General features: G+C 39.9%; 1 protein-coding gene across 3 annotated transcripts in view; it reads left to right on the top strand.

Annotated features, from left to right (window-relative positions):
* COL21A1 (collagen type XXI alpha 1 chain) overlaps positions 1 to 26,606 on the top strand; it is a 118,688-nt gene extending 92,082 nt beyond the window's left edge. For all 3 annotated transcript variants that reach the window (XM_067565488.1, XM_067565487.1, XM_067565486.1), the window contains 11 exons: positions 776 to 829; positions 2,355 to 2,408; positions 4,217 to 4,288; positions 8,615 to 8,650; positions 9,331 to 9,375; positions 11,111 to 11,143; positions 19,556 to 19,702; positions 19,793 to 19,847; positions 20,238 to 20,438; positions 24,174 to 24,251; positions 25,197 to 26,606. In XM_067565488.1, the coding sequence (XP_067421589.1) occupies positions 776 to 829; positions 2,355 to 2,408; positions 4,217 to 4,288; positions 8,615 to 8,650; positions 9,331 to 9,375; positions 11,111 to 11,143; positions 19,556 to 19,702; positions 19,793 to 19,847; positions 20,238 to 20,438; positions 24,174 to 24,251; positions 25,197 to 25,384 (963 nt within the window). In that variant the 3' untranslated portion in view covers positions 25,385 to 26,606. The remainder of the gene's footprint in view (positions 1 to 775; positions 830 to 2,354; positions 2,409 to 4,216; positions 4,289 to 8,614; positions 8,651 to 9,330; positions 9,376 to 11,110; positions 11,144 to 19,555; positions 19,703 to 19,792; positions 19,848 to 20,237; positions 20,439 to 24,173; positions 24,252 to 25,196) is intronic.
* Positions 26,607 to 27,761: the final 1,155 nt, after the last annotated feature.

The following is a 27,761-nucleotide window of genomic DNA, read 5'->3' as shown; positions in this document are numbered from 1 at the left end:
CTATAAAATAGGGACTAACTGGCTTGACAGTAATTCTGCAGAAGAGGATCTGGGATTATAGTGGATTTCAAATTGAATATGAGCCAACAATGTGATGCAGTTGCTGAAATGGCTAATATAATTCTGGGTGTGTTAACAGGAGTGTATTATGTAAGGGAGGTAATTGTCACACTCTTCTCAGCACTGATGAGGCCTCAGCTAGAGTATTGTGTCCAGTTTTGGCTGCCATACTTTAAGAAAAATATGGACAAATTGGAGAGTCCAGAAAACAACAAAAACAACCAAAAAACAAAAAAAGCCTGACCTATGAGGATAGGTATATTTAGTCTTGAGCAAATAAGACTGAGGGCAGGAGACCTGATAAGTCTTTAGATATGTTAAGAACTGTTATAAATGGGATGGAGATCTGTTGTTCTCCATGTCTGCTGAAGATAGGACAAAAAGTAATGGGCTTGATCTGCAGCAAGAGAGATTTTAGTTAGTATTAGGAAAATCTTTCTAACTATAAGAATAGTTAAGTACTGCAATAGGTTACCAAGGTTGTGAAATCCCTGTCAGTAGAGATTTTTATGAACAGGTTAGACAAACACTTGTCAGGGATGGTCTAGGTATTCTTGGTCCTGCCTCAGGAAATTGAATTAGATGACTTCTGAGGTCCCTTCCAGCCATACTTATCTATGATTCTGTGATAAATGTAATAAGCAATAAAACTGGGCAAACTTGTTTCTCCCTTAGCTAATTTTAGAAATTTCTTCTTTTCTTTTTAAATAAATAGGGTGTGATGGGACCTGAGGGGTCATCTGGCCGTCCTGGAACACCTGGGTCTAAGGTAAGGTCATTTATTCTAATTTAATATGAATGTGATGAATGACATCTATAGTATTCATTGCCATACAGATCATTATAATAAATTTATAGGACTCTGTGTCATGTGTTTGTTTATTTTAATATAAAAACAATGAAAATATAACTATAATTTCCCATATATAACTGTTATGTGATAGTCCAATTTCTAAGCACGAGAAAGTCTTGATAAGGTGTAACAACCATTGCCTGTCATGTCATGAGGCAAATTTCTTCAGAAACAGTTTGGGGGACTTTGTTTAAGGCTTGGAATATTGGAAAATGTTCCCCACTTCTACGGACCAAATAATACTTAGTGTAAACCAGGACTTCCTGCCTGTTTTCCATTTATTTACATTTTAATTGTGTTAAAGTGACATGCTGCTTTTTCTATCTAACATCGAGCCAAATTTATTTCAGATGTAACTTTATTGATTGCATTAGCATTACAGCAGGAATGAATTTTACCTGTGTCCTTAAGTAACTAAAATGGTTGCTACATAAATCCAGATCTGATTGTTAGGATAACCTTCAGATTTAACATGAGTGGAGTTTTGGCTGAGTAAGCACTACATGATATGGCCTTTAGAACATTTAGATGTTTCATCTTAATTCTTCCAGTCTTTGTGTCTCTATCCATATATACGTGCTTTCAGTGTATAAGTCATGTTTAGAAGCGTATAAATATTATTTTAATTTTTATGTTGAAGGTGGATTTTCAAAAGTGCTCCAAATTGGCTTGACTCTGCTCCCATTGATTTCAGTGGGAGCAGAGTTAGGCCAAGAATGAATAAACCAAAAATAAATACATTTGATTTTAAAAAGTGATAGATGTTATTGTTTTGAGAAAACAGTTGCATTAGTCTCTGATGCCCTGTATATGGAGCTGGATCCTGCGGTTCTTCCACAGGAAAAACTTTTATTGATATCTATATGCAGCACAATATCAGGGTAAGCAGTAATTCACCTTTAATTGTAATGAAAATCTGAGAAGCAGAAGATGTGAGTTTTTCTATAGGAACAAAATATTTTTGACTCAGACGAGTCCTAGGATTTGCAAGGCCCTTTGCTAAGTAAGATGTGTGGGAGAATCATGCCAATATATTCCAATATCATAGTATATTTGGCAAGGGAAGGTTTGGCAGCTGGGGAAGAGAAGGTCAGTCATTGCCACTGGCGGATCGAGGCAGTCATAATATTTTGTCGTCAGATTTTTCAGTGCACTTGTCACGGTGGGAGGATTGAAACCTCAAGGACATTAAGATGAGGTCGGGGTTTTAAAGTGGTCTAGCAGGCGGGAAGGAATACAAGTGCGTGTTTAAAGTAGGGGGACTAATCATTCAGAATCCCTGAAGCTCTGGAGGGCTGGTTTGTCACTGTCACATACATATGAGCCCTTTTCTGACAGAAGGTTTTCAAACAGGATCTCTCTTTATATTTGATATTCGTTCTTCAATTGAGTAAACAGGTTGGTTTGTCATCCACACGCAGTTGTATTGTTTTATTAATAGGGCTATAAGGGTGAACCTGGAACACAAGGGAAACCAGGATCATCAGGAGTCAAGGTAAATATGGTATACCTTCATCTAGAAATATTCCAGTCAAAGAAGGGTGTTATGATTACAGTGTTCCATGATTTACTTGTTGGTGATAAGGTAGTTTTGTTTCAAAATGGGACAGTAATTAACAAATTTATTCCAGATTGGATTTAATGGGTGAGTTTTACAAACTTTGGACAAGATCCTCAATGCAATCAATGAATCTATGCCATTTTAGAGCATCTGAGTGTCTGGCCCATTGTTTAGAATGCATCTGCACAGATAGTTTGATCCGATCTGTACCATGGAACTCTGCATACAGACATACTAGTGTAAATTGTTTCTTGCTATTTGTATGTACCAAAGATGTAGATAATACATTATCAGTATTTACTGGTGCTTTGTTATATTTTTAGTTAAAGAATCCAAAAAGTTGGCTAACAACAGTGCAAATGTTAATCAGTGACTAATGGTACCAAATTATGATGTCAGAAGGAAAATCCAAAATACTTGATCTGATTGTAAAGCAGCACTCCAGAGTGGCCTAGTTTATTTCGTGGGCTAAGGATGACTCTTATCTTCATACAATACAGTCTTTTGGGAGGGTCAGTACAGTGCCTTGTCAAGAAAAGCAAAGGGGAGAAAACTGACTTATCAAAAAGTTAGTGTCTTGGACTTTTCTGTTCAGCTGAATATTGAGCTACAAGGGCCTTGGGTAGGAAGAAGTCAAATGGAACTTGTACAGATTACTGAAAATTCACAGTAAATGGGGGAGGGTTAGTCCTTTCTCTCAAAAGTGAAATAGTTTCTGCAGGTACGTTTTGGGTAAACTCTTTTACACAACTATAGGTTTCAGAAATAAACATGGCCTTAAGTCACACTCAATAAATCTGAAGTAACTTCAGAGATGTCATTGAAGTTAGAGCAGTGTTAAACCAGTGTAAGTAAGATGAGAATCAGGCCCAGTATTCTGAAATGATACATAATGAATATAGTCAAATACATGTGATAAGATGCATTTAGTCTATGCATAATTTTAAAGTGAAGTTGTTGAAAACTATATTTCTTGACATTGCCATTAGTATTAGGAACGGAACCATTTATGTAATATTTAAAAGACAAAAATAATGTCCACCTTGGTAAAAGTCAATCAGGGTAAGTCTTAGTATGTTGGATAAATGAGCTGAGAAATTAAGGGTGAGAACATTGTTGTGAATTTAATCATTATGGCAAAAAAATGATTAGGGGGCTGGAGCACAAGACTTATGAGGAGAGGCTGAAGGAATGAGGCTTGTTCAGTCTACAAAAGAGAAGAATGAGGGGGGATTTGATAGCAGCCTTTAACTACCTGATAGGGGGTTCCAGGGAGGATGGAGCTATGCTGTTCTCGGTGGTGGCAGATGACAAAACAAGGAGCAACGATCTCAAGTTGCAGTTGGGGAGGTCTAGGTTTGACATTAGGAAAAAGTTTTTCACTAGGAGGGTGGTGAAGCACTGGAATGGGTTACCTAGGGAGGTGGTGGAAACTCCATCTTTAGAGGTTTTAAAGCTGAGGCTGGACAAAGCCCTGGCTGGGATTATTTAGCTAAGGTTAGTCCTGCTCTGAGCAGGGGGTTGGACTAGATGACCTCCTGAGGTCCCTTCCAACTCTAATATTCTATGATTCTATGCTTCTATTCAGGATACAAAAGCATAGTGGTTTCAGCTCAATCACCATCATATTATAGAATCTCAGAGTATCATAGACAAACATGAAGTGATCTTGAAAAAACATGCAATCTGTGTTTTTACACACAGCACATCAGTGATACTTATGGAGCTATTGTATTACTCAGGGAGAACAAGGAGGACCAGGTACTCCAGGTGAACCAGGGTACCCAGGCATACCTGGGACACAGGGTGTAAAGGTAAGTAGTTTCTGTGACTTTAATATCCATTACAACTTTCATTATGCTTTTTCCATAAATGATCAATGGATTTTTAGGCAACAGAATACGTGTTAACGTCTAGTGTTATCAATAAAGTTGCACAGGTGGGAACAAAATGTATATACTTAATTATTGTTATAAGTGCTTTGTGAAATTCTCTCATAGAAAGAGTTATCGATCTATCTATCGATCTGTCTGTCGCTCTGTCTGTCGATCTATCTATCAGTCTGTCTGTTGATCTATCTATCGATATAAAATCTCCTTTCATTAAGGAGTCCATAAGAATTGTTGGCGCATCCACATCTGACCAGCCCTTAAGGTGGATGTGTGGCTTAAGCACTCTCCTGGGTGGATGCAGCCTCCCATGAAAGCCATCTTGAAAGTGGACGCTGATTACAGTTGAACCTGTCTGAGGACTTATTTGTGTTTCAAACTAGCTGGGTTAAAAGGACTGTTTTTGCCATCTCTGCTCAAGGTAAACAAGCCTTATCTCCACGTTGAGAATAAACTAATTGGACTAGGAAATCCTTGATCTTTGTCATTAACTTCTCTTCCAACAAGCAACTCTGTGCTCGTTCTGTACTCTGAGCTCTGGCAGAGACTGTGCTCTTCAGATGCTCACCTCCTGTCAGTGCAGAGCGGTGCCTAGCTAGTGCAGAAATTCTTCAAGACTGATATTTTCTATTTCATTAATATATTGCAAAAAGTATGGGCTGCATTTTTAAAGGTGACTAATGATTGGGTGTCTCAGTTTCTGGGTGTTCAACCTGAAACAGCTTAAAGAGGCCTGATTTTCAGAGGCAGGCATTCAGCATTCTCTGAAACTCAGGCTACTTTGCAGTGTCTTAGGGCATGTCTACACTACAAACTTTTCCCAGCGCAAGTTATGTCAGCGTAAAGCCACAGTTTCCATATTGCTTGTGCATGTGTATACTTGGCTCCTTGCATTGGTGCTTCACGTCCTCACAAGGAGTGCTTATTTCAATCCAGGGACTAGTGGGATCACAGTGTAATGCGGGCTGGGACAATGAGCAGTGACTGCAGAACTTTTGGATGCACAAGGCCACATTCCTGGATCTGTGTGCTGAGCTCCCACTCCAGCCCTTCAGTTCAGGGACATAAAAATGATAGCTGCACTGTGACTGTGGAGAAGCGAGTGGCAAATGCCCAGGTTGCTACCAGTCAATGGGAAATCATTATGGAATTGTAAAATCCACTGTGGGGGCTGTTGTCATGCAGGTGTGCAGAGCCATAGTGTGCAGGACATAATGGAGGCATTTGCAGCAAAGGGTTTCCTGAACTGTGGTGGAATGTTAGATGGCATATATATCCCTAGTTTGGCACCAGACCACCTTGCCAGAAAGTACAGCAACATAAAGGGCTATTTTGCTATGGTTTTGCAAGCATGGCTATATCACCAGGGATGCTTCACTGACATCAGTGTTGACTGGTCGGGAATGGTGCATGATGCTTGCATCTTTAAGAACACAGGACTGTTCAGGAAACTACAAGCAGGGACTTTTTCCTGACTGGCAGATTAATATTGACAATGTTGAAATGTCAGTAGTGATCCTGGGGTACCCAGCCTTAGCCCTAGGTCCACTGGCTCATGAAGCTGTACATCATCCACTTTGACAGCACCAAGGAAAGAGTCAAACACTGGCTCAGCAAGTGCAGAATGACAGTGGAATGTGCTTTTGGTAGATTGATGGGATTCTGGCGTTATTTACTCACCAGATTGGATCTCAGTGAGAAAAATATCCCAATGGTTGTAGCTGCCTGCTATGTCCTGCACAATATACGAGAAGCAAAGGGGGAAGAGTTGCCGCCAGGGTGGATGGCAGAGGTGGGGAGGGATTGTCTGTTGAATTTGAATAGCTAGACACAAGGGCTGTCAGAAAAGCTCAATGCGGAGCCACATGGCTCAGGGAGGGTTTTTAAGAGCACTTTAACAGAGGACTGTAGTGATGCATTTAATAAATTGTTGGGTCATTTTGCATGAGGGAAATTGTAAATGTCTCATGGAAACACATATAGCAAAATCGATAGACAGCTAGGAAAAAATCCCAGGCATGAAAATATTGCAGCTGTCAAGATTAGAAATGGATGTATTGGGCCAGATGCCAACAGGTGTAAGAACAGTTCCATTGAAGCAATTCTTATTACTTTGACAGCAGTTGAGGATCTGGCCTGGTATATATATTTAGTTATATTTAAGTGTAAATTGTAATAAAAAATCTGTCCACTGCAGGTGAATCAGTATAATTATGAGAATTTTGACTTGTATGGCCTAGTCCACACACAGGTTTTTTTCACTCAGTTCAGTTGGGGGTCTGATTATCTACCAAAACTGTTGAATTGGTATAATTCCTAGTGTGCAGTTTTACTGGTATAAAGGTGACATATCAGTATAGCTTATTTCTCTTTCTGCCTCCCACCTACAAACCCTCCCTGTAAGGCTTTCTTATTTCTGTTAGAGTTCATGCTATAGACAGCAAGTTAAACTGCTGCCACGGATATCTGTGGAAAGGTGCAAGGGGCAGCAGAGAAATACCTTGGCCTGCAGCAGCTGGTTGTCTGGGGCATAGTTTCTCAACCTGTGGTACGCGTACCCCTAGGGGTATGCGAGACACAGGCAGGGGCTACCCAGGGAAAAACAGAGGAAGGGGAGGTGGGCAGGAGCTGCCGGCTTTTGGGGAAGGTGCGCAGCAGCTGCCCACTTCCCACCCGGTTGCAGCTCCCAGCTGGGAAGCAAGCGGCAACCCCTAGCTTCTGGAGGAGGCAGGCAGCAGCCCTCCCGCTTCCCACCAGGTCTCAGCTTCCAGGTGGGAGCCTGGTGGCAGCCTCCTGCATCTTGCGAGCTGGACTCAAAGCTGGGTGGCAGCCCACCCGTGCCGCGACTCCAAGCCGAGGGACAACCTCCAGCGTCCCAGCTTGAAGACGGGTAGCAGCCGCCTGCCCACATCCCTGGGTCCCAGCCGACACGGGAGCCTCCTCTGCCCCAGCTTGGACTGGGTGGCAGTCGCCCACTCCCGGGTTGGCAGCCAGGCAGCAGCCGCCCACAACTTTAAACATTAAAACAATTTTTTCTGGAAGCAAATACTTGGATCTAGCTAGGTACCTAAAAAAAAAATCACTGCCTTTTAAAAAAACGTAATTTGCCTCTTTCTTTCCACTTCTCCCACAGCTCCTCCTTTTGTATATGGTCATCACTCACCATATTGTGTCTATTTTAAGCCTCAGTGCTTGATTCAAATCTGCTTGCTTGGACCTCTGCACTTATGTGGAGCCTCATGAACTTTCAGAATGAGGGTTTAGATTCTAAACGCCCTGGAGAGAGACTTGTCATCTTGTGTCTATAAAGCACTAAGTACACCTATGGTGCTGCAGAAATTATAATAATTAGCACAAAATATTATACATAAGACATCAGATGTGCCATATGGTTGTTGTGTTACTTCAGGGCTTTTGCAGTTGAATTAACACTGTGGGACTAATTCTTATTTGATTTACATCAAGGTAAACTGAAAGGGGTTCAGATTTTATGGTGCCACTCTATTAAAAATTATAGTATATAGATGTTTTTCAAAGGCATAAAAGTTAGGCACCTAACTACTTCCTAAATTCCATTTGTGTCTGTGAAAATCTCTCCCATATAGCTGAGATGGAAACTCTATTTAAGTTAAACCAGTTTAAGTTTGAATGAAATCTGGTTTTGTATGTAAGTTATGGGATTCAAATTCATATACAAAAATACTTTCTGATTAATTCTCTGTTGGCTACCATAGAATATCAAGTATAAGTGTTATGCATTGTATTGGTTTAGCTGTAATTTTTAAAGAAATTGTTTGGGCTTTGCTCCTGATGGATGAAAGTAGGTGAATTTCTATGGACTTAATGGAGTTGCACCTACTTACATCTGTAATTAATCTGGTCCTGTACTAAAAGCAGGGCCCAGTTTAAATTGTATTGAATCAATGGCTGAACTCCCACTGATTTCTACAGGATTCCCAGAAATCCCCTAATTTTAATTTGACATGAAAATATGACTGTTCTTTCTGATAGGTATCAGCATAGCAGATTCCCTTCTTATTACAGTCCTGTTCCAGCAACGCTGTTAAGCATGTGTTTAAGGCTTTGCTGGATCAGGGTTTATGAACCTGGGGACAGAAAATTTCATTTTCAGTCACCATCAAAGTATTCCATTAGCTGCTTCTCTTATATTTACTGAATTAAATTAAAAGACAAACTGTTTGTAAAATGGATTGTAATGGAAATTTTACAGTACTTTCAAATATTTTACAGGGGGAAAGAGGAAATCAAGGTGAAAGAGGTATCCAGGTATAATAACTTTATTTTTCATTAAATATCATTTGTCATGCCATATGTTTGCTGATACTCAAACGTTAAAAATTAATTCAAGGTATTTTTTAATTAAAATAAATGCGAGGTTTGCTTGATTAAGGACTGCAGGGTACACTCTTAACTCAGTAAATCACTGCATAATGTGAACGCAGCAACACAATGTTATGAAAGATAGTTTGAAAGTAAGAGTGGGATTTTCAAAAGAAATCTAAAATTGCTTAACTGCTCCCATTAACTGCAGGGGCGGGGGGGCAGAGTTAGACTAATGATGAGTGCTTTTGAAAATCCACCATAGGTCTCTAAATCTGTAATGTCACAAAATGAGGACTTTCCTCAATGTAGTGCTAAAGCCACTGAAATAGGCTGGAGAAAGGGAGATTAGCATTTGTCTCTGTATATTCAGCTTATTGGCTAACTCCATTATGTCTATAGTAGAAAAGGTGTCCAAGCTACGCAGTTTGGAACTGAATCTTGAAACTCTTCTGTTTCTTCCTCCCATCAACAAACTCAGTGATCGTTGAATCCGGGGTTTTCACTGAACCTATTATAAAGATGGGACTTTGGTTATGGCTTTTCTCTTTACATTATTTTGACTACTTATTTTGTTCACCTAAAGAAATATGTGCTGTTTAAGAAAGGCTATTTCTTTTCTGAAGGGACAAAAGGGAGAAGGAGGAAGACCAGGGACTCCAGGCCAACAGGTACCATTAAAAGAATAAACAGTTTAAGAAAATTGCATTTGTTTTGCCTCTTCAGAAGATAAATACCATTTACAATGGTAGCTCTTTGAAGCTAAAGAAATACAATAGATATATTTACATGTAAATATGATTGTAGTGGATATTTAAAGTATCATTAAAATATCTTTTAAAAAATCTTTAAAATCGTGAACCCAATGAAATGGAAAATAAACTTTATGTTGAAAAATAGAATAGAAAGCAGAGAAAAAGAACAGGATTCTTTATATGAAGAGGCCAAAAATGATGAGGGGATTGTTCTGCAAAGTAGAGCCAAGAGACAGCAAAATCTAGTTATATAATTGCAATAGTGGGAAGCGGCTGCTTCCATTTTTCAGTTTTTTATTTAAAATGATTTATTTTGCAATATTATTGATAAAATAATAATAAACAGCATAAACTTCAGATAATGATGTAGTCATGAAAAAATGGATTCAAGCTTCTATGAAATTGCTCTAAGTGTCAAGCCCAAGACTATAAAAGCCCTCCATTCAGTTTTGTATTTATTATGCAACATTTTCATAAAGTATTGCATTTAAAGATCCAGTTACTTTCATACTCGAAATCAAGTCAATGTGTTACTATTTTCTGTACTCATAAATTACAGATGTTTCCTGTTTCAGCTGCAAATCAGCTACATCAGCTAATTTCTCTTTTCTTTAACTTTGCTCCAGTATATTTTGATTATGTCATACTTGGCTATATTAACATACCATAGGAAATAATCATTGCTTGTAAGCATAAGAACTTGTTATAAATACATGCTTTATGTCGTGTCTAAATTGCCAAGTACTTACTAGTAGTACAAAGCTAAAACTAGATTGTGAAGAAAATAGTGAAGATTGTTCTCACAATCAGTGCATTGATATTACCGCCACCTGTCTGGCCAGAAAAACAAGGAGCCACATTCACTGGAGCTGGGGTAAGGAAGTATATACCCCAGCCTGGCCCCCAAAACCCTAGGAGGATTTAACCAAAGGGAGGCCAGGCAGTGCTACCTCTACTCCCTTTTCTCAGGGTTTGTAGCTGATAAATGAGATGCAGCTTCAGTTTGCAGCAAGGCTCTATAGGAGTCCCATCAGTGGAGGTGGCTGAGGTGAGGTGATGTGCCATCCTGCCATGCTGCTTCATGGCCATCCACATCTGTGTGCCTTCTGGCAGACATGAGGTTTTATCCATTTTCCGCCACTGTAACATCCTCCCCCAAGACTAACTTTATAACTCAAGGGCCCTATGCCTGGATTTCTGGCAGCCAAATCCAATTTAAACACAAGCTGAATCTGGACATTGGTGTACAATGTCTCTGGGCCATTTGGTTATATGGTGAACCTGTTATTTCTTTAACTTTTTATTGAGGTAATACTTATCAGTAAGCGTTTCTTGTAAGAAAATTAATGCAAATGCATAACATATGATGTGTGTGGTAATTTCCCTAATGAACTTCTAGTACATTGTTCAGATATATTAATTTTTAAGAAGATAAAATATGTTTATTCACAGTTGTATGTCTCATTTGCCTCATGTGTAAATGTAAGAATTCAGATGTATTTTGAAATAAATCTTAGTTAATTTGCAAATCAATATTTCAGTACAAATGTATTCTGGTTTGTTTGATGCCAGATGTAGTGAAAGAGTGATGCATTATAATAGTGGCTCAGCTTGGTTTATTGATACCTTTTTCCGTATTTGATTTTTAAAGGGAGCAAATGGATTGAAGGGCACAAATGGAGAGGTATGTATTTTCAAACCACAAGCACCATTTTCTAATTCCTTTTGCAAATTGTGTGAATAGTGACTATGTAAAATATTTGTTAAAGGGCTTGCTTTTGTCCTCTTTGGCCCACAAGTGAAAGGGGATGATGAGATGAAAAGTAAGATAGGAGGAGGCATGAGAAAGAAAGATTTAACAACAGAGTGGAAAAGGATTGTTAAGGGAAATCAGTGACTGAAAAGACAGAGAAATATGTTTTAAAAAGAGAGAAAGAAATATAGATTTTCTATGGAATTCCAGATCAAACAGAATCTGAAGAGAAAAGAAGGGGCTAATTAGAGAAAAATAAACAAGAAAGCAAGGGACTTTAAAAAAAAGAAAAAAACATTTTGTTTTTCTGGATACTCAATCTCCAGTGTCAAGCTCTTCATTTAAAAAACATTTTATAGTACAATGAAACATGTAGAAGAGACACCCTTATTTTGTGACAGCCTGTTTTATGAGACTGACCCAGACTATCCCCAAATCCACTGGGCATGATTTTGAGCTCACTTCCATTGGTTTTACACAAGTATGACTCCGTCAGTTTAAGCTGAAGCTCCAGAACATTCTCTGTGAGTGAAAGGTCCTGGATTTTTGGAACTTGACCCCTCCCTTGGTCTGCCAGAGCCCAGATTTATTAGCCTTCTGGGTACACTGCAAGGCCCATCTTTTTTCCTTCTTCTCTTGAGCTGTGGAGGAGAACAAGGGCTGAAGTGGATATATTTATGGGCAGTCCTTTTTAAAGTTCATGTTGTGCTTTTTTAATTTATGGGACACCTGCCCAGAGCACTGGATGGGTGCCTAAAGTTCTATTTATAAAAAAAATAAAATATCTAACTAACCGGCTTCATTGTAGTTGTTCCTGATTCACGCTAATGTCAGTGAAATCAATGTACCTGAGCCCATTCAGGATAATTCTGTTTCACCTTCATTAGGAGTTTTCTTTACACGATCAGTTTTTGTCATTCCCTTGTTAGGTTTTGCTTAAAGAAAGTTTGTTGTATTTCAGTGGGTGGACTTGTCCTTTAAGACCAGTTGAGCTGAGTACTTAAGCAAGTATGCAACTGTAAGGAACTGAATAATCCTATAGGCTTCAATGGGACTATAACCATCCTCAAAATTACACTTTTGCTTAAGTATCTTGTTGAATCATGGGCTAGCTCAGTAAAAGATAGTTATAGAATCATTCAACTTTCCTTATCTGATCCTCCTGCATTTTCTAAATCGCCTTTTCACAGTGTATATTTTCTTGGGATATGGGCATGATTTACGTTTTTCTACTCCTCTTTGTAATACGCTTTTTTCAAATATGATTTTACTGTGTGTACTTATAAAAGCTATGCAGTTTACAGTAAAAGCTAATTTTAGGTTTTTGTTTTATTACAAAATATTTTTATTTTAGAACTTGTTATACAGGAATTGTTTTAATAGAAAACCTCTTCAACCAGTATGTTTCAGCATTTCTTAAGCTCCTGTTTTTTCTTAATTATCTCTGCCAATAGCTTGGGTCAATAAACAAGGCCACACACAGGATGTGGCTGGCCATTATAAGACCACGATATGCTGAAGAAAACATTCTTTCAGCAGTTTCACCTTATTTCTTGGCAGATTCTACAGGCAGTTGTGCTGATGATTCCAGTATTTTGTCTTGGTTTCTTACATTGGCTTGCAGCCTGTTGTGTCGTTCTACAATAGATGCCATTTCCTTGAGGCTGTACTATTTCTTAACGCTTCACAACCCTTTTAAAATTTATTTCAAAATAAATCAGTGTACAAGTAATTTATAAGTATCTAAACATGCTCTATAGCTATAAAAATAATTAAAATAATAACAAATTACTCCCAAGTACTGTAAATATTTTCTTGTCAGATTTCCAAAAACGGGTTTCTAGAACTAATTGCCTGTATACATTGTTAGATACCTAAAAAGTGGCCTGATTTTCAGTTGTCAGAATATGCAGCTCCTGTCGTAGTCAAAAACAGCTGTAAGCGCTCCACACCTTAGCAACCTCCAAACCGTAATTGTCCTATGAAGATATATTAAAGCGTTGGTTAAACAAAAAGATTTATAACTATTTCATATAAAAGGGACTATAAATTTAGACAGTGTTAACTAAGAGTTCTAAGTTTTTGGGACTAAAATGTTCAAGATGATATTACCAAAGCAATGAAAGTGAATTACTTCTTTGAAAAAATCCTTGAAAGAATTTCTGCTTTATTTTCTACAAAACATTGAACAAATTTTGAATTGAGAACAGCAGGTTCTCAGAATTCTGTGGGTAGAACACTTGTCAAAGCCTGCTGTCTCCAGGTATAGCTGATTGGAATTTAGTCAAAAGTCATTTGTTGATGTCGCTTACGAAAAATATCAATACTCTGGGCATGTTTGCACTACAGAGTTAAGTCGACTTAATTTTAGTTGACATCCACACCGCGCTCATTGTATTGGTGGAGTATGTCCTCACTAGCTGCGTTTGCATCGATGCACAGCGCAGTGCACCGCAAGTAGCTATCCCACAGTGCAACTAACTGCAGGGATTTTGGGAAGGGATGGCAAAACTTCATGAGACCAAAACATTGTCACATGAGGGAATGGGAACATGGCTTCGGAACATGATGAAGTTTGCTCCCTCCCTATCCTGATATCAATGGCAAACAACCCATAATTTAATTGCCTTGTTTCAAAAGCCTGGCTTAGCCATGCATACACCATAGCCCAAGAAGCATGGACCCTGCTCAATTCTGTACTCTTGTTGTGAGCCTCGCATCTTATCCTGTAGTATTTCCAGAGCTGAGACAGGAGCCACTACACAGAACATTGCAATGTCATTCAAAGGAGCCCTGCTGCAAGCCATAGAATGAAACAATTCCGGGTTGCTGCTGGCAGTTGTGCAGCAGCTGAACACAGCTGAACGTCATTTCTGGTCCCAGGAAACAAGCACTGACTAGTGGGATCACATCATTATGGAGCTATGGGATGATGAGCAGTGACTGCAGAAAGCCACTTACCAGGAACTTTGTGCAGAGCTTTTCCCAGCCCTGAAGCTCAGCGACACTAAAATGAGACCTGCTCTGACAGTGGAAAAACAAGTGGCGATCACTCTGTGGAAGCTGGCAATACCGGACTGTTACCAGTCAGTGGGGAATCCATTCAGAGTTGATAAATTCACCGTAGGAGCTGTTGTGATCCAAGTAGGCTGGGCCATTAATCGATTTCTGCTAAGAAGGGTAGTGTCTGGCCAACATGCAGGACATAGTGGATGGTTTTGTTGCTTTGTTCCCTAGCTGCGATGGGGTGATAGATGGCACACAATTCCCTATCTTAGCCAAAAGGAATACTTTTCAATGGTGCTGCAAGCGCTGATGGATCACAGAAGGCGTTTCATCGACATAAACATGGGATGGTCAGGAAAGATGCATGACGCGCGCATCTTTAGGAACACAGGTCTATTCAGAAAACTGCAATCAAGGACTTGCAAAATAACCACTAATGATGCTGAAATGCCAGTAATGATCCTGGGAGACCTAGCCTACCCCTGCTCCCAGGGCTCATGAAGCCTACACTGGCCACCTGGACAGCAGTAAGGAGCAGTTCAACAAAAGGCTCAGCAAGTGCAGAATGGTGGTGGAATGTGCCTTTGGACATTTAAAGAGTCGCTGGTGTAGTTTGCTTATTAGGTTAGACCTCAGTAAAAGCAATATCCCTATTGTTATTGCTGCATGCTTTGTGCTTCCTAATATCTGTGAGGCAAAGGAAGAGAAGTTTTCACAGGGATGGGGCATGGAGGTGGATAGGTTGGCAGCTAATTTTGAGGAGCCAGATACCAGAGCAATAGGAAGAGCCCAGCAAGGAGCTGTACATCTCTTGGAGGCTTTGAAAACCCATTTCAGTAATGAGACACAGTAATGTGCACCGCTTATCTGTATTGTGTCTTCCCATACCTTCTCCTCTGTTGCATCAATTTCCCTGTATCTCCCTTTCCCTCCCCCACCCCCATGACTGGAATAAATAAAGAGTATTTTATTCATGAAATGTTGACTTTTATTGTACTACCATAAAGAATCTGAAAGAACAGGAAAATAATTTAACCTTGGGCAAACGGTGTGATAAAATTGGGAGGAGAGAAACAAATGCAGCTTATCTGTGAAAACATAGAAGTCTTGCCCATCAAAGTCTTCAAATGACTGCCTTTTGCTCTTAGTAGCCTCCCCGGGTGTTGAATGGAAGGCATGCTGCACCTTCCCCCCCTCCGGCCCCTTGAACATTTGGGGGAGGAGGATTGGGAACAGGGCGATATTTGCAGGCTGTTCTGCAGGGGCTGCAGAGGGACTGTAGCCTCAAGCTGCTTTTCTTGAAGCTCAACCAGATGCTTCAACCTGTCTGATTGGTCCTTCAGAATCTGCAGCCTCTCATCCTGCCTGGCACACTCATGCTCCTGGGATGCTCTCCTGCTCTCCATGTCCATGTCCATGTCCAATTTTTCAGACAATGAAATTCTCCAGGCTCTTAGCTCCGTGTCAGGTGACCCGGAGACGTTCATTATCTCTGTGAACAATTCATCACGCGTTCTCTTTTTCCATGTTCTAATCTGCGAAAGCTTCTCTTCCAGTGTTGACGTTGCTTTGAGACCAGGGACCTGCATTAAGCCTCCCAAATTGCAGTGTTTGTCCGAGGTGGCTCAGAGAAGGGGGCGAGTTTGCGGACCCGAGAAAACACAGGAAACGCCTCCACTTCCCTTAACGCTGCTGCTAGTAGTTGTACTGAACTTGCAGATTCTCAGATCAATGCCGATCCCTGCCAACCAAAACACTGGTATGTTAGGGAAACTATGGTTGAGGGACCCAGAAATCACCATGGGTGGGGGATCATATGCTCTATTGCCATATGAGCACTTGTAATGAAAACTTCTACCATCTCCCGTACGTCACCCTATGTGATATTAGTCTCCTGATGGTACCAGAGGCAGCAAGGGAGCAGATGCTTCAAGTGTCTGGGTACAGGTCTGGTCCTTATGCTGTTATGCTGCTGTGACAGTGGCTACTGGAGGATAGTAGAAGGACACTACATTAACCCAAGAATGACCAAATCCCTGTTCCCCTAGCAGCTGCCCAAGGTTTCCTTTAGGCCGATTAGGGCCAGCTGAGGCCAAGGTCAGCTGAAACCAATTAAGGGCTGCCTGGGAGCAGATAAAAGCTCCCTGCCAACCAGGCAGGGGTCTCCTGGAGTCTGGAGAGTTTGGAGGTTTGGAGTTTTGGGAGAGTTTGGAGAGTGTGGAGAATGGGGGAAGGAGAACTGCGAGCAGCAGGAGCCAGAGAAATGCAGGGGGTTTGGCAGTTGGAGTGGTCACTTAGCCCGGACGGAAACCAGGGTAGGGAAGCAGCCCAGAGGGAAGATGTATACAGTGCCTTATAGCAGCAGCCAGCCACTGCTTTCAGCCAGGGTCTCTGGGCTGGTGTCCGAAGAAGAGGGCGGGCTCAGACACCCCCTACCCCACCGTAGAATCTAATGTCCCGAGGGCACTGCTCGGCCAGCGAAGGCCCGAAGGGAGACGGGGCAGAAGCCAGGGGGCTGCCATCTTAAGGCTGGTGGGAGCCCCTGGGCGGCCATTTTATGCCCACCGCACCAAAAGAAGCACTCGACCCACAGGAGCACGAAGGCCACCTTACCACACTGCGTACTGCAATGATGCTAGCAGATTTAATAGTGGAGTGGCATAGGAAAGTGTCCTACTGTGGCAGAAGAAATAAGGCAGCCCTCCCCAGAAACCTTCTGCAAAGGATTGCAGAGTACCTCCAGGAAAGTTTCCTGGAGATCTCCATAGAGGATTTCCAGACTATCCCTGTGCACATAAACAGTCTTTTCCCAGGGAAAGGTGTGGGGGGCAGAGGAGGCAGCCTCTGTGTAGCCAAAGTGGCCACTGAGGAAGCAGATACTCACTGCACCTTTATGTGCCTGTCTCCTGTTCTCCTCCTCCTCCTCCTCTTCCTCATCTAGAATGCCCTCCTTGTTGCCTGAGGAGGCCCGGGACTCAGAATCCTGGGAGATAGCCACGCTGCATGTGGGGGGTAGTGGTGGGGTCGCTGCCGAGAAGCACATGCAGCTCATTGTAGAAGCAGCATATCTGCGGTGCAGAACCAGAGTGATTGTTCACCTCCTTTGTCTTCTAGTGCGCCTGCTCAAGTTCTTTGATTTTCACGTGGCACTGCTGCATGTCCCTGGTGTAGTCCTTCTCCACCATGGCCTGCATGATCTTTTCATAGATGTCTATGTTTCTTCAGCTGGATCGGAGCTGTGTCTGAACAGACTCTTCTCCCCACAGATCGATAAGATCCCCCAGCTCCTGTGTACTCCAGGCTGGAGTGCATTTGGGCTGTTGTCGTCATGATCAACTGTGCTGGCGAGCTCTCCACGCTGATCAAACAGAAAATGGGAATTCAAAATTTCCTGGGGCTTTAAACGGGGAGGGGCTGTTTCCTGTGTACCTGGCTGCTGTGCAGCAGAGTTGAAAACGATCTCCAGAGCGGTCACAGTGGAGTATTGTGGGTCACCTTCTGGAGGCCAATTCAGTTGACATACACAGTGCTGTGTTTACACTGCCTCTGTCAACCAATCAACATCGATTTAAGTGCTATGCTTCTTGTGGAGGTGGAGTAATTAAGTCGATGTTACAGGCGAGCTAGGTCGGCAGAAGGGACCTGGGTGGATAGATGCATACATTATTATGTCACCTTCTTGCACTGCACTCACAGGGGTCAAGCACACTCACAATCCCCTTTAAAGCCCCTGAGATACATACCACTCAAAGGCAGCAGGGCCATGATCTTGTCCACCAGCCTGCTCCACACCAGACAGCAGAGCTGGTCAGGTACAGAGCAAGAAGCATGCTGCACTGTCGTCAAGGATGGTGCAGTAGCCATGCTCTTGCAGCATGCAAGGAATCTCTGGGAGACTTATCTACATGGGGCTGTACCAAAAAGGCTTGAGTGAGCCCTAAAATTCTATTGTATGGTGATCTGATAGTATACTTACTGTTAGTGAAATATAATATACAACATATGGCTGCTTTATAAAAATGTTTGACTAAGGACCTCTTAAACTTTCTTCCTTTGCCAGAAGGAATATTATTTATTTAGCAATATATAGTCTATTGCTTTGTTCCTGCACGTCTATCTAGCACATTTGGAAAGGGTGAACTAGGTTTATAAAGCTGCTGTTGAAAATATATACAAATCATATAAAAACTGAAAGAAAAAACTCATAAGGGAACAAAGATTAGACTAATTTTAAACCTGGGAGTGTACCATATTCCACTGCAGTAGAGATTTGTTGGCTCCAAGTTTGGAAAATAGTCTAAATTACTAATGCGGTAGGTAGTCATATGCAGAGTGACTTTAATGAAGTTTCTTATTTCAAAATTTTCCTCAGTATTAGCTTAACCTTACGTAGCAGATTGACTATAGTTACTATCAATTAATTTGAGAGTATCTGAGGTTTGAAAAAAGAACGAGCACAAACCAAACTAAATTCCCCCACCTAATTCTGGATGGCAGAGACGTAGGGTGAAATTATGACTACATTGTAGTCAATGGAAGTTTTGCGATTTTCTTCAGTGGAGCCAGAATTTCACCCTTAGGCTATGTGTACACTTACAGTGGCATGCTGAGTGCATAATGAAAGCTCACCTTACACATATATAAATAGTATAAATGCTTAAGTGAGTAAAGACACACCAGAACTTTTGGGTATATACTCTACATGGCTGTCTACATGCCCAAGCAATGCCTCCTGTGTCTACACTGCTGTTTTTAGTAGTGTAGTGTCCCACTGCCTCGCCCGTGCTGGAGCCTTTCCCTGCCACACCATAATTTGGACACAGCCTGCTTTTCACTGCAGTGTGTAGCTACTCGTGACCTACATGCCTCCATTAGTGTAGACAAGTCCCACAATCTTCCAAGAAGACTTTTAGAGTCCTGTATTAACTTAACCATGGTATCATAGAGGAGAGAGCCATTTCATATTTTTCTTTTAATTTCATTGGTATATAAAATAGTTCTGCCTAGGGTTAAAAGTTTGGTCTGCACAAAGAAAAATAAAGTTGTTATCTGTAATAGTAATTTATTTCAAATTAACCTTTTGCTAGTAAGTATAAAAATAAATATCATTTAAAAAAATCCAAAGAATTCAATGATTTTTTTTTGTGGTGGACCAGTTGATCAAGGTGGTCCAAGAGAAGGACCCTGTCAAGATGATCCCCACGGATGAATTAATTCATACTTGATTTTTATCTCAGTGAAAGTGCTGCAAGCCCTTCTCAATGAAGATTAATTTTTTTTCAGTTGTGGAACCACATGAAAGATCTAGGTTATGATTTTTGTTGCCTTTGATTTCAGAAAGGTGAGAAAGGAGATCCTGGCATTAGAGGTCTCAATGGACAAAAAGGAGAATCTGGTGTTAATGGTTTGGTTGGACCTTCTGGTCCGAGAGGACAACAGGGAGACAGAGGACACCCAGGGTCACCTGGAGCAGATGGAAAACCTGTATGTACAGAATCTGACACTGGAGTTTACATGCACTTTAAAAATAAAACTTTCTATGCATTTTTTAAAACTCTTCTATATTCAATTCAGGGAAGGGAATTTTCAGAAGAATTTATTCGGCAGGTTTGTGCAGATGTACTGAGAAGTAAGTCCCAAACATTGCAATATATTCTTGCTTTATTTAAAGTGCTCTGGCTACTTTCATGATAATTATAAAGGTGTCCTATTCTAAGAAAAATCAAAATTATTAACACAATGGACTGTCTACAGCTTCCTATGATATAATTACACACCACAGTGATAATGTCTCCACATCTTACCAGGCTATACCCCTTAATATATCATCCACACCATCTCCTCCTCCTCCACGAAAAGCCAGATATTTTGCTTTTGGTGATTATATATTATAAGAAATGATTTATATTAAATCCTTATTCATGTAATTTGGTCTTTGGTTACTTTTTATCTTGCATAGTAATGTTATCTGAGGGTCATTCTCAGAAAAGTCTAAGCATTTTTATTTGAATTCTCCTAGCCCAATTGCCTGCTATCTTTCGGAGTGGAAGGCTACAAAACTGCAACCATTGTCCATCCCAAAGTGCTTCCCCAGGTCTTCCTGGTCCACCAGGTCCAACAGGCCCAGAAGGTCCTAGAGGTTTTTCTGGCTTGCCAGGAAATGATGGTGTTCCAGGTCTTCCTGGAGCTCCTGGGAGTCCTGGTGCCCGTGGGGCAAAAGGTAACTGCATGAGTCGCTCACAAAGCAAATGACATAGCTTTTTTTTTTTTTTACACTTTCAGTTTAGAATGGTACATGAGTGGGTGGTGATAGAGAATAGAGAGGGGTCCACACCATGAGGTGTGGTTCAGAACTCGCTTCCTAACGTTGGGGGATGTTTGGTTTAATTTTCCCGGTTCTGGCCATTTTAGAGAGAAGCTACAGGATTGAAATCTGGAGCTGGGTCAGAAGGTTTTTGAGGATTGGTTTCAGAGCCAGTGTTTGGGTCCAAATCTTTTGGTGAAGTAAAAAATTGTGGCTTTCTCCCAATTTAGCAGCATATAGGATTTTACCATGTGCCTACAATCCTCCACAATCTGTCTCTAAGGGCTCTGTGATGCCTTACAGGCACAATCTTATAATGCTGGGTGGTATAGAGCAGCACCACAGCATCTCTGTGGGGGAGAGTGCCTCACAGGACTCCCTGACATAGTGGAAGTTCATCTGCTGCACCAAGCCTGAAGATTATGTGTGAAACATTCATAGGCTTTCATAGTCCTTGCACTCAGATGCACTGGCATAGGCCTTTCTAGTTTTGTCATCTGTCATTGTGCCTGGCCCTTGCATGGTGAGCTCTTTGCAATCATTTAAAGTTGTTTTTCTTTGGCTGACCCTCAGGGATAGACCTGACAGCCAGGAATGTACTCACCTGCAAGCTATGGGCCATTGCTAGAGCTAGTAAAAAAAAAAAAAAAAAAAAGGAATTCTGGCCAGTGGGAAATTCCGATATATTAAAATTTACTTTTTGTCGTGACTCAAGATGAAAAATCAAAATACTTGGAATGAAAAGTTCAGAAAAACTTCGATTTGGAAGTGTCAAAATATTTCATTTCAGCTGAGTTTGATAGTGCATTGAGAATGGGGGAATGAGGCACTGAGGAGGTCAGGCAGACACAGATCGATAATGAACTGGTCCGAAATGCTTTTATTTTATTCAGCAAACCAAAATGTGTTGTTTTGGGAAGACTCAAAGTCAAACTAAATATTTTGTTTCAGTTTTCCCAATAGAAAATAAAAACAATTCTGCAATATCAAAATGTCTTGTGGCAAACTTCGATTTCACAAGAATTACGTTTACCATTGAAAAAAAACATTGTGACAGAAAATTCCCAGCTAGATATAGCCATTCCTTTTAAAATTACTTCTGAATGTAAAAGTGAAGCAGCAGGTTTGGTTCTGATGTTTTATCTGAGAATATCTAGCATTCTAGTTTTGTTTTTGTATTAATGACAGCTTATAGCTGTCATTTTACATACAGTGAAACCAGCTTTAATTGATCACTCCAGGGAACAATACAAATTAGTTGCTCGCTAGAGGTCTTCTAATGTAAGTGGATCAGAAGCGTATTCAGTGGTCTACATTCTGAACTGACTTACAGCTTGTTCCACCTTACTGCAGTCTAGGTGGTAGCACTAGGCATATGTCAGGTCAGAGTTGTCCTACTTTGGGGTTACTTTTGAATGGTCTCAAGAAAACAGTTGCCTAATTCACCCATATTCTTGGAAAGGTTGAACTGTCCTTTACATCTTGCCTGTTGGCTATGTTCTGCACTTTTAATTGGGGCACTTGGGTTTGATTCTTGCTCGTTACCATTTCTAACTTCAGTAATCAAACAAACTTCAATACTTTCAGTAATAAAAATCACTGTTCAGTAATCATATCAGCTAGACTTGTGATCTTGTCAAATCTCATATATTAAACTAAGTTAGGCCTAATCTTTATGAATCCTCTCTCCCACCCCTCCCTCCCCCACCCCCAAAAAAAAAGAAAAGAAAAAAGGAATCTGTCACTATCAGTTGTTTTGTTTTTTTCCCCACCATCTGGGTCCTTCTTTGCTGAGGATCTTGGGACTTTTCTCCTTTATGAAAAGGTTTTCAGTCTCTTTTGACCTCTTGAAAAATGCAGAGTCATTCTCCATCTTTGCTTCATACTTAGTTTCCATATCCACAATTTTCTAGGGGAAAATCTTTAAAATTTTTAAAATCTGTGTAATAGATTGATATTTTCCTCCACTATTCCACTTGGAGTGCCTGGGCTTGGGATTCTTTAACTGGGAAAGTCTGGGAAAATTGCCATTTACTGGCAGGAATTCATGAGAGCCAAGATACAATGTTTCATTATATGGAAAAAATGAGTGATCTTGGAAAAGGAGAAACCTCCAGAAAAGATATTTTAAATCTTGTAAAGAACATTTTATAAACTTCTGAGCTTAAATTTTGGACAGCAAAAGATTCCAAGAAAGCTGCAGTTTGTATTGTATTCCTGCATTATGTACTGAAGCAATTTATTTTTCTTGTATCCCTTAGACTTCACCTTGATACTCTGAAATACCCCACTGCACATTGTTAGATAGTCAAAGATTCCTCAAGAACATGATTATCATTTAAGACTGTTATGGTGTTTCACTTATAAAAAGTGCTATAGTACCATTTGAGGATATAAAGAGGCAATGTGACTCTTCTAGTAAAGTCAGCTTTTATATCTGATTTTTTTCTCTAGTGTATAGTTTTCCTCAGTGTCTAATTATCTTTTGTTACATTTGAAATAATAGTTTCTCTGAGTAAATACATTCAATATAGGTGAATTTCACTTAGACTTGCATCCCTTTTTTACAGCAGGGCTGAATTTGGTGTGCGTTTTCTAAACTTCATTTTCTAGTATTTTCTTAGAATCCATTACTTGCCACTTGTTTTGAGCCTGTTACACTCTTAAATAATTTTGTGGCATCTCACATCTCTGTACTCTTTTGAATTTTATATATTTTCTTATAATTAATTTCTAATGAACATTAGCCTAATTTTCCTGTTTTCCTAAATTTGTACTGCAGTTACAACCCTTATTACCCTCTTCTGTAGCTTTTCCAGTTTCAGTAGCCTTTCTGTGATATCAGCCACAGTCCCGCAAAGTATGTAGGTACATAATTAATGTAAGGCTATGACTAGTTCCATTGATTTCAATGGATCTACTTACATGATTAAAGTTAAGCCTATAGTCAAGTTGGGTCTGAGCAATTACTATGTTTCTACAGCATCTAAAAAATCTCTGAGGCTATGTAAAGTACAACCAACTAGCAGGATGCCCACAGTAGCTCAATGAATATTTTGAAAACATTTTTCTTCTCTGTGACCGTTATGTCTGTGGCCCAGAAAACCAAATTAATTTTGGAGCATATTGAAGTTTTGTCTTCAGCAGTTAGATACATTTATCTTCATTAATGCTGATTAATCTTCTTGGCTATTCAACAAAAGGTGAAAAAGGTGGCAATCTTTTTCACCGAAGAAACTGAACACATTAGGCGATGAGTTGACAAGTGTGAGCGCTGAATTTGGCTTGATACCTCTTATTTGAGGGAGATTTTAATTTCTGATTTCATTTTGAAAGATCACCTGTATATTTTCTGTTTCAACTAGAGACCATGTTCAGAGCATCAAATCCATTTAATGTGATCTATTCAAAATGCCACCAGTGAAAAGCAAGTCAAAATTAGCCTTCTCCATCATTCCCGCCCACAAGATTTTATATATATATTATATTAAACAGAAATTACTTGCCATTCATTCTTTATTTAATTGAAATTAGGTTGATAAACAAGGCAATTACATTGCATAGCATTGAACAATCATTCATCTAGTCCCCACTGGCTTTCAATTTCTCAAAGGAAAACAATACTTAGTGTGCATGTTTGGTATCCAACAGGGCTGCCAGGAAAAAATGGAGAAAAGGGCAACCAGGGAACTGGGGTTACTGGAATACAAGGCCCTCCTGGTCCTCCAGGTAAGGCATAAGTTAGCAATGTAGATTTCATTGCATGTTAATTATTTTCAAAAAGTTGATTACTAAAATTAACATTATTCAGTTAAGCTTAAGTAGTTGTTATATTTTAAATAATATCCTTTTAATGCTGGTTGCCAGGAAGAAAAACACTATGGGTGGATGTGTATTTATTGCTTTTCATTTGCAAAGAAAATATTATTTACTGTAGGATAGGTATTTGCAGATATGAGTGACTCAAATTCCTGTTTCTTGGTAGATCTAGATTTAAAATTAGCAAAATTCCCTTGTGTAGTAGAAGTAGAAATAAAACTCTGATTTTCAGAAATGCTAAGAACCCACAAATCTAATTGCCACTAATAGGAGCTGCAGTGGCTCTGAAAATCCAGGTAGATATATTCATGAAACCACACTGCAATTTCTTTTTGAAGGAAAGCTGTTTTTTTAAGCAATATATAAAATATTCAAAATATAACATTGATCCTTTGGAAAATATGAAAGGGCCTGATCTAAAATCAATTAAGTCAATGGAAAGGCGCCTATGGACTTTGATTCTGGTCCACAGTGAGCTGGACCATATGATAAAATAGCAATGCACCAAAGCTGATTTTTAAAATATTATTTTTGAAGAGCTTTCAATTTTGATTTGATTTTAAATCTATTCTGCCATTCATTTTGATTGTTTGTTTGATTGAAGTTCAGTAGACAACATAGGTAATATGATTATTTGTAACCAATGTTTAATTCACATTATATCAACTTTATTGCCAAAGAAGTCCCTTTTAAAAGTGAAGTTTTGTTCAACTTAGTACAGAAACAGGAGCCAGATGCAAAATTCTGAATTTCGCCAAAGTTTTTGGATGTTTGAATTCAATATTTAGCTTGGACCCATCTCTAACAGTATATGTACAGTACAGTCTAACTGCTTGTTGTATATATCTTATTAAGGTCCTGAAGGCCTACCTGGAATAGGTACAGAGGGACGTCCTGGCGAACATGGGCAGCCTGGTAAAGATGGAGATCGTGGAAATCCTGGAATTCAAGGACAACCTGGACCCCCAGGAATTTGTGATCCATCGTTATGTTTTAGTGTAATTGTAGGAAGAGATCCATTTAGAAAGGGGCCAAACTATTAATTTGCAATGAGTTAGTTAGTAAAATAGGTATGGTGCTTGTCTTTTATGGTCTTTCAAGTCTCAGGAAGATGACCAGCAATAATCCCTTAAACAGGAACAAAAGTACCTCTGGTTTGGTAAAGCAATAAAGATCTCAAAAGATTTAAAAAGAATCACCATTCATATTTGGCCTTTAGAGGCATCACTATAGTATTGATTAAAAATCAAGGGTTTTCAGAGAGACAGTCAATTTTAACATGAATAAAATTAACCGTGATATTTGATTTTTAGTATTTAAGTGCCCACTCATACTTCTGCTCCCATTGAAGTCCATTAACAATTGCTAGACAACTTGTGTTGACTGCAATTGGAGCAGGATTGGGCTCTAAATGTTTATTGATCAGGTGTAAATCACTGTGAAATGTTTCACATTTAGCATACATATACAGTATTTGATTTTGAAAGAGTGTCTGGCTGTTACTTTGCATGTGTGTGAATCTCATTGGTTTATGTTCATTTAATATTTTAGAGCTCAAGGCTTTCCATTAGCAAAAGCATGTGTCAGATTTTTATAAAATTGAGAGAAATTTCTGGCTTTTTAATGCCAGTAACTTCACCCACTCTATCTTCAATTAATTTATCTAAAGATCAGGGTGAAATGGAATCATAATTTATCTAAGGACCAGGGTGAAATGGAATGCAGTTGAGATTTCACCCCAGAATGACACATTTCTAACTAAAAATAAATGAGCTGTAAATTAGCTGATATTAAAAATTTCATTATTTTAAGAATAAATTGTAATTGGTTTGCAACTTCAGTCCAAGTTTGAAAATCTCAATTTTGTACAGTAAAGTTTAACAATCTTAATACTTTCAGTAAAATTGCAAATCTAGCTCCATCCGCTTTGCTGTGGTTCACAAAGACTGCAGTTGTCAACTTAAAAAGCAGATTTACAAGAAAGGTCTTTGTGCTTGCTAACTCATTGCAATGTTTGTTATGCTGCTTTGTTTTCCATTTTAAGCAAGACATTTGTATGTTAATTTTCATTGTAGGCAACATTAGCAAGAAGTATTGCTTGCACTCTAAGTAAAAAGCAATTGCACAGTTTCCATTAGAATTTGAATCCATTTTTAAATTAATGCAGAGAGTCTTTGTATTGCACTTAACCAAAGCTTTATATGACTTTTTTGATGTGTTGTTTTTCTGTTGTCATGCTACAAAAATTTGATAGTAAGCTGGACATTCAAGGTAAAATAAAATTTTGTATAGACTTGGTGGTGATGTGATGAATAAATGCAAGGTGGTTTTTTTTTAATTGGCTGTGCTCTGTGATAGCACAACAGACTTTATATTATGCTCCTGGGGTAGGTATTTGTACGTGGGAGCTGCTCTATTTGGTATCCTTCCATCATCTCTAAACAAAACCCAAAACCAAAAAACCCTCTAAAAAAAGAATTGATCTCTCACCACCCCACAAAAGATCCCTAAATTAATCTAATCTAAACCCGAGTCTCATACTCTTAGGGCTGGTCTACACTGGCAATGTAGGTCGAGGTAATGCAGCTTACATCGACCACATAAAGTATGTGACTCCACTGGCATGTCAGTTCCGTTGACCTAAATCACAGTAAAGTTTGACTTAATAAAACCACCTCCGCAAGTAGCGTAGCACTGAAATAGAATTCTGTGGGTCAAATGAGCGTCAGTGTAGGCAGAGTTTAACATAAATCAATGTCATTGGCCTCCAGGAGGCATCCCATAATGTTCTGTTATGACCACTCTGCACTTTTGCAGTCTGCTGTACTGTGGCCAAATTAACAGGAAATAGCTCCTCCCCTCAAGCCCTGGGAAATTTTGAATTCCCATTTCCAGTGTGGCCAGCACAACTGATCATGGCGACTGCATGCCCCAAATGCGCTCCAGCCTGGAGTCGACCTGAGGTCTTGGATCTCATCAGTCTGTAGGGCAAAGAGTCTGTTCTGGCTCAGCTCCGAGCAAGCAAAATAAATTTGGATATCTACGAGAAGATGTCTCGTGGCATGTTGGAGAAGGGGCACAACAGGGATGTGCAGCAGTGCTGTGTTAAGATCAAAGAGCTGAAGCAGGCTTATCAGAAAACTAGGGAAACTAACAGTCATTCTGGCTCTTCACTGCTTTTATGAGGAGCTGCATGCGATTCTCGGCGGAAACCCCACCACTATGCAACATTGATACCTCAGGGGAATTCGAGGCCAGGATGAATAAGGATGAGTCCATGGATGAGGAAGAGGATAATGATGAGGAGAACGGGGGACAGGCGAGTGGGGAATCCCTTCTCCCTGAAAGTCAGGATCTGTTTGCAACACAGCAGCAGCCCAACCAGATGCAGAAAACTGTGACTGACCGGGATGCCGGGAA

The sequence above is a fragment of the Emydura macquarii genome, unplaced genomic scaffold (genome assembly GCF_026122565.2).
Source record: "Emydura macquarii macquarii isolate MOO-44397 ecotype Brisbane River unplaced genomic scaffold, CSIRO-AGI_Emac_v2 contig_2680, whole genome shotgun sequence".
NCBI lineage: Eukaryota > Metazoa > Chordata > Testudines > Chelidae > Emydura > Emydura macquarii.
Note: the sequence above shows the minus strand (reverse complement) of the source record. Positions and strands in the feature narration are given on the sequence as shown.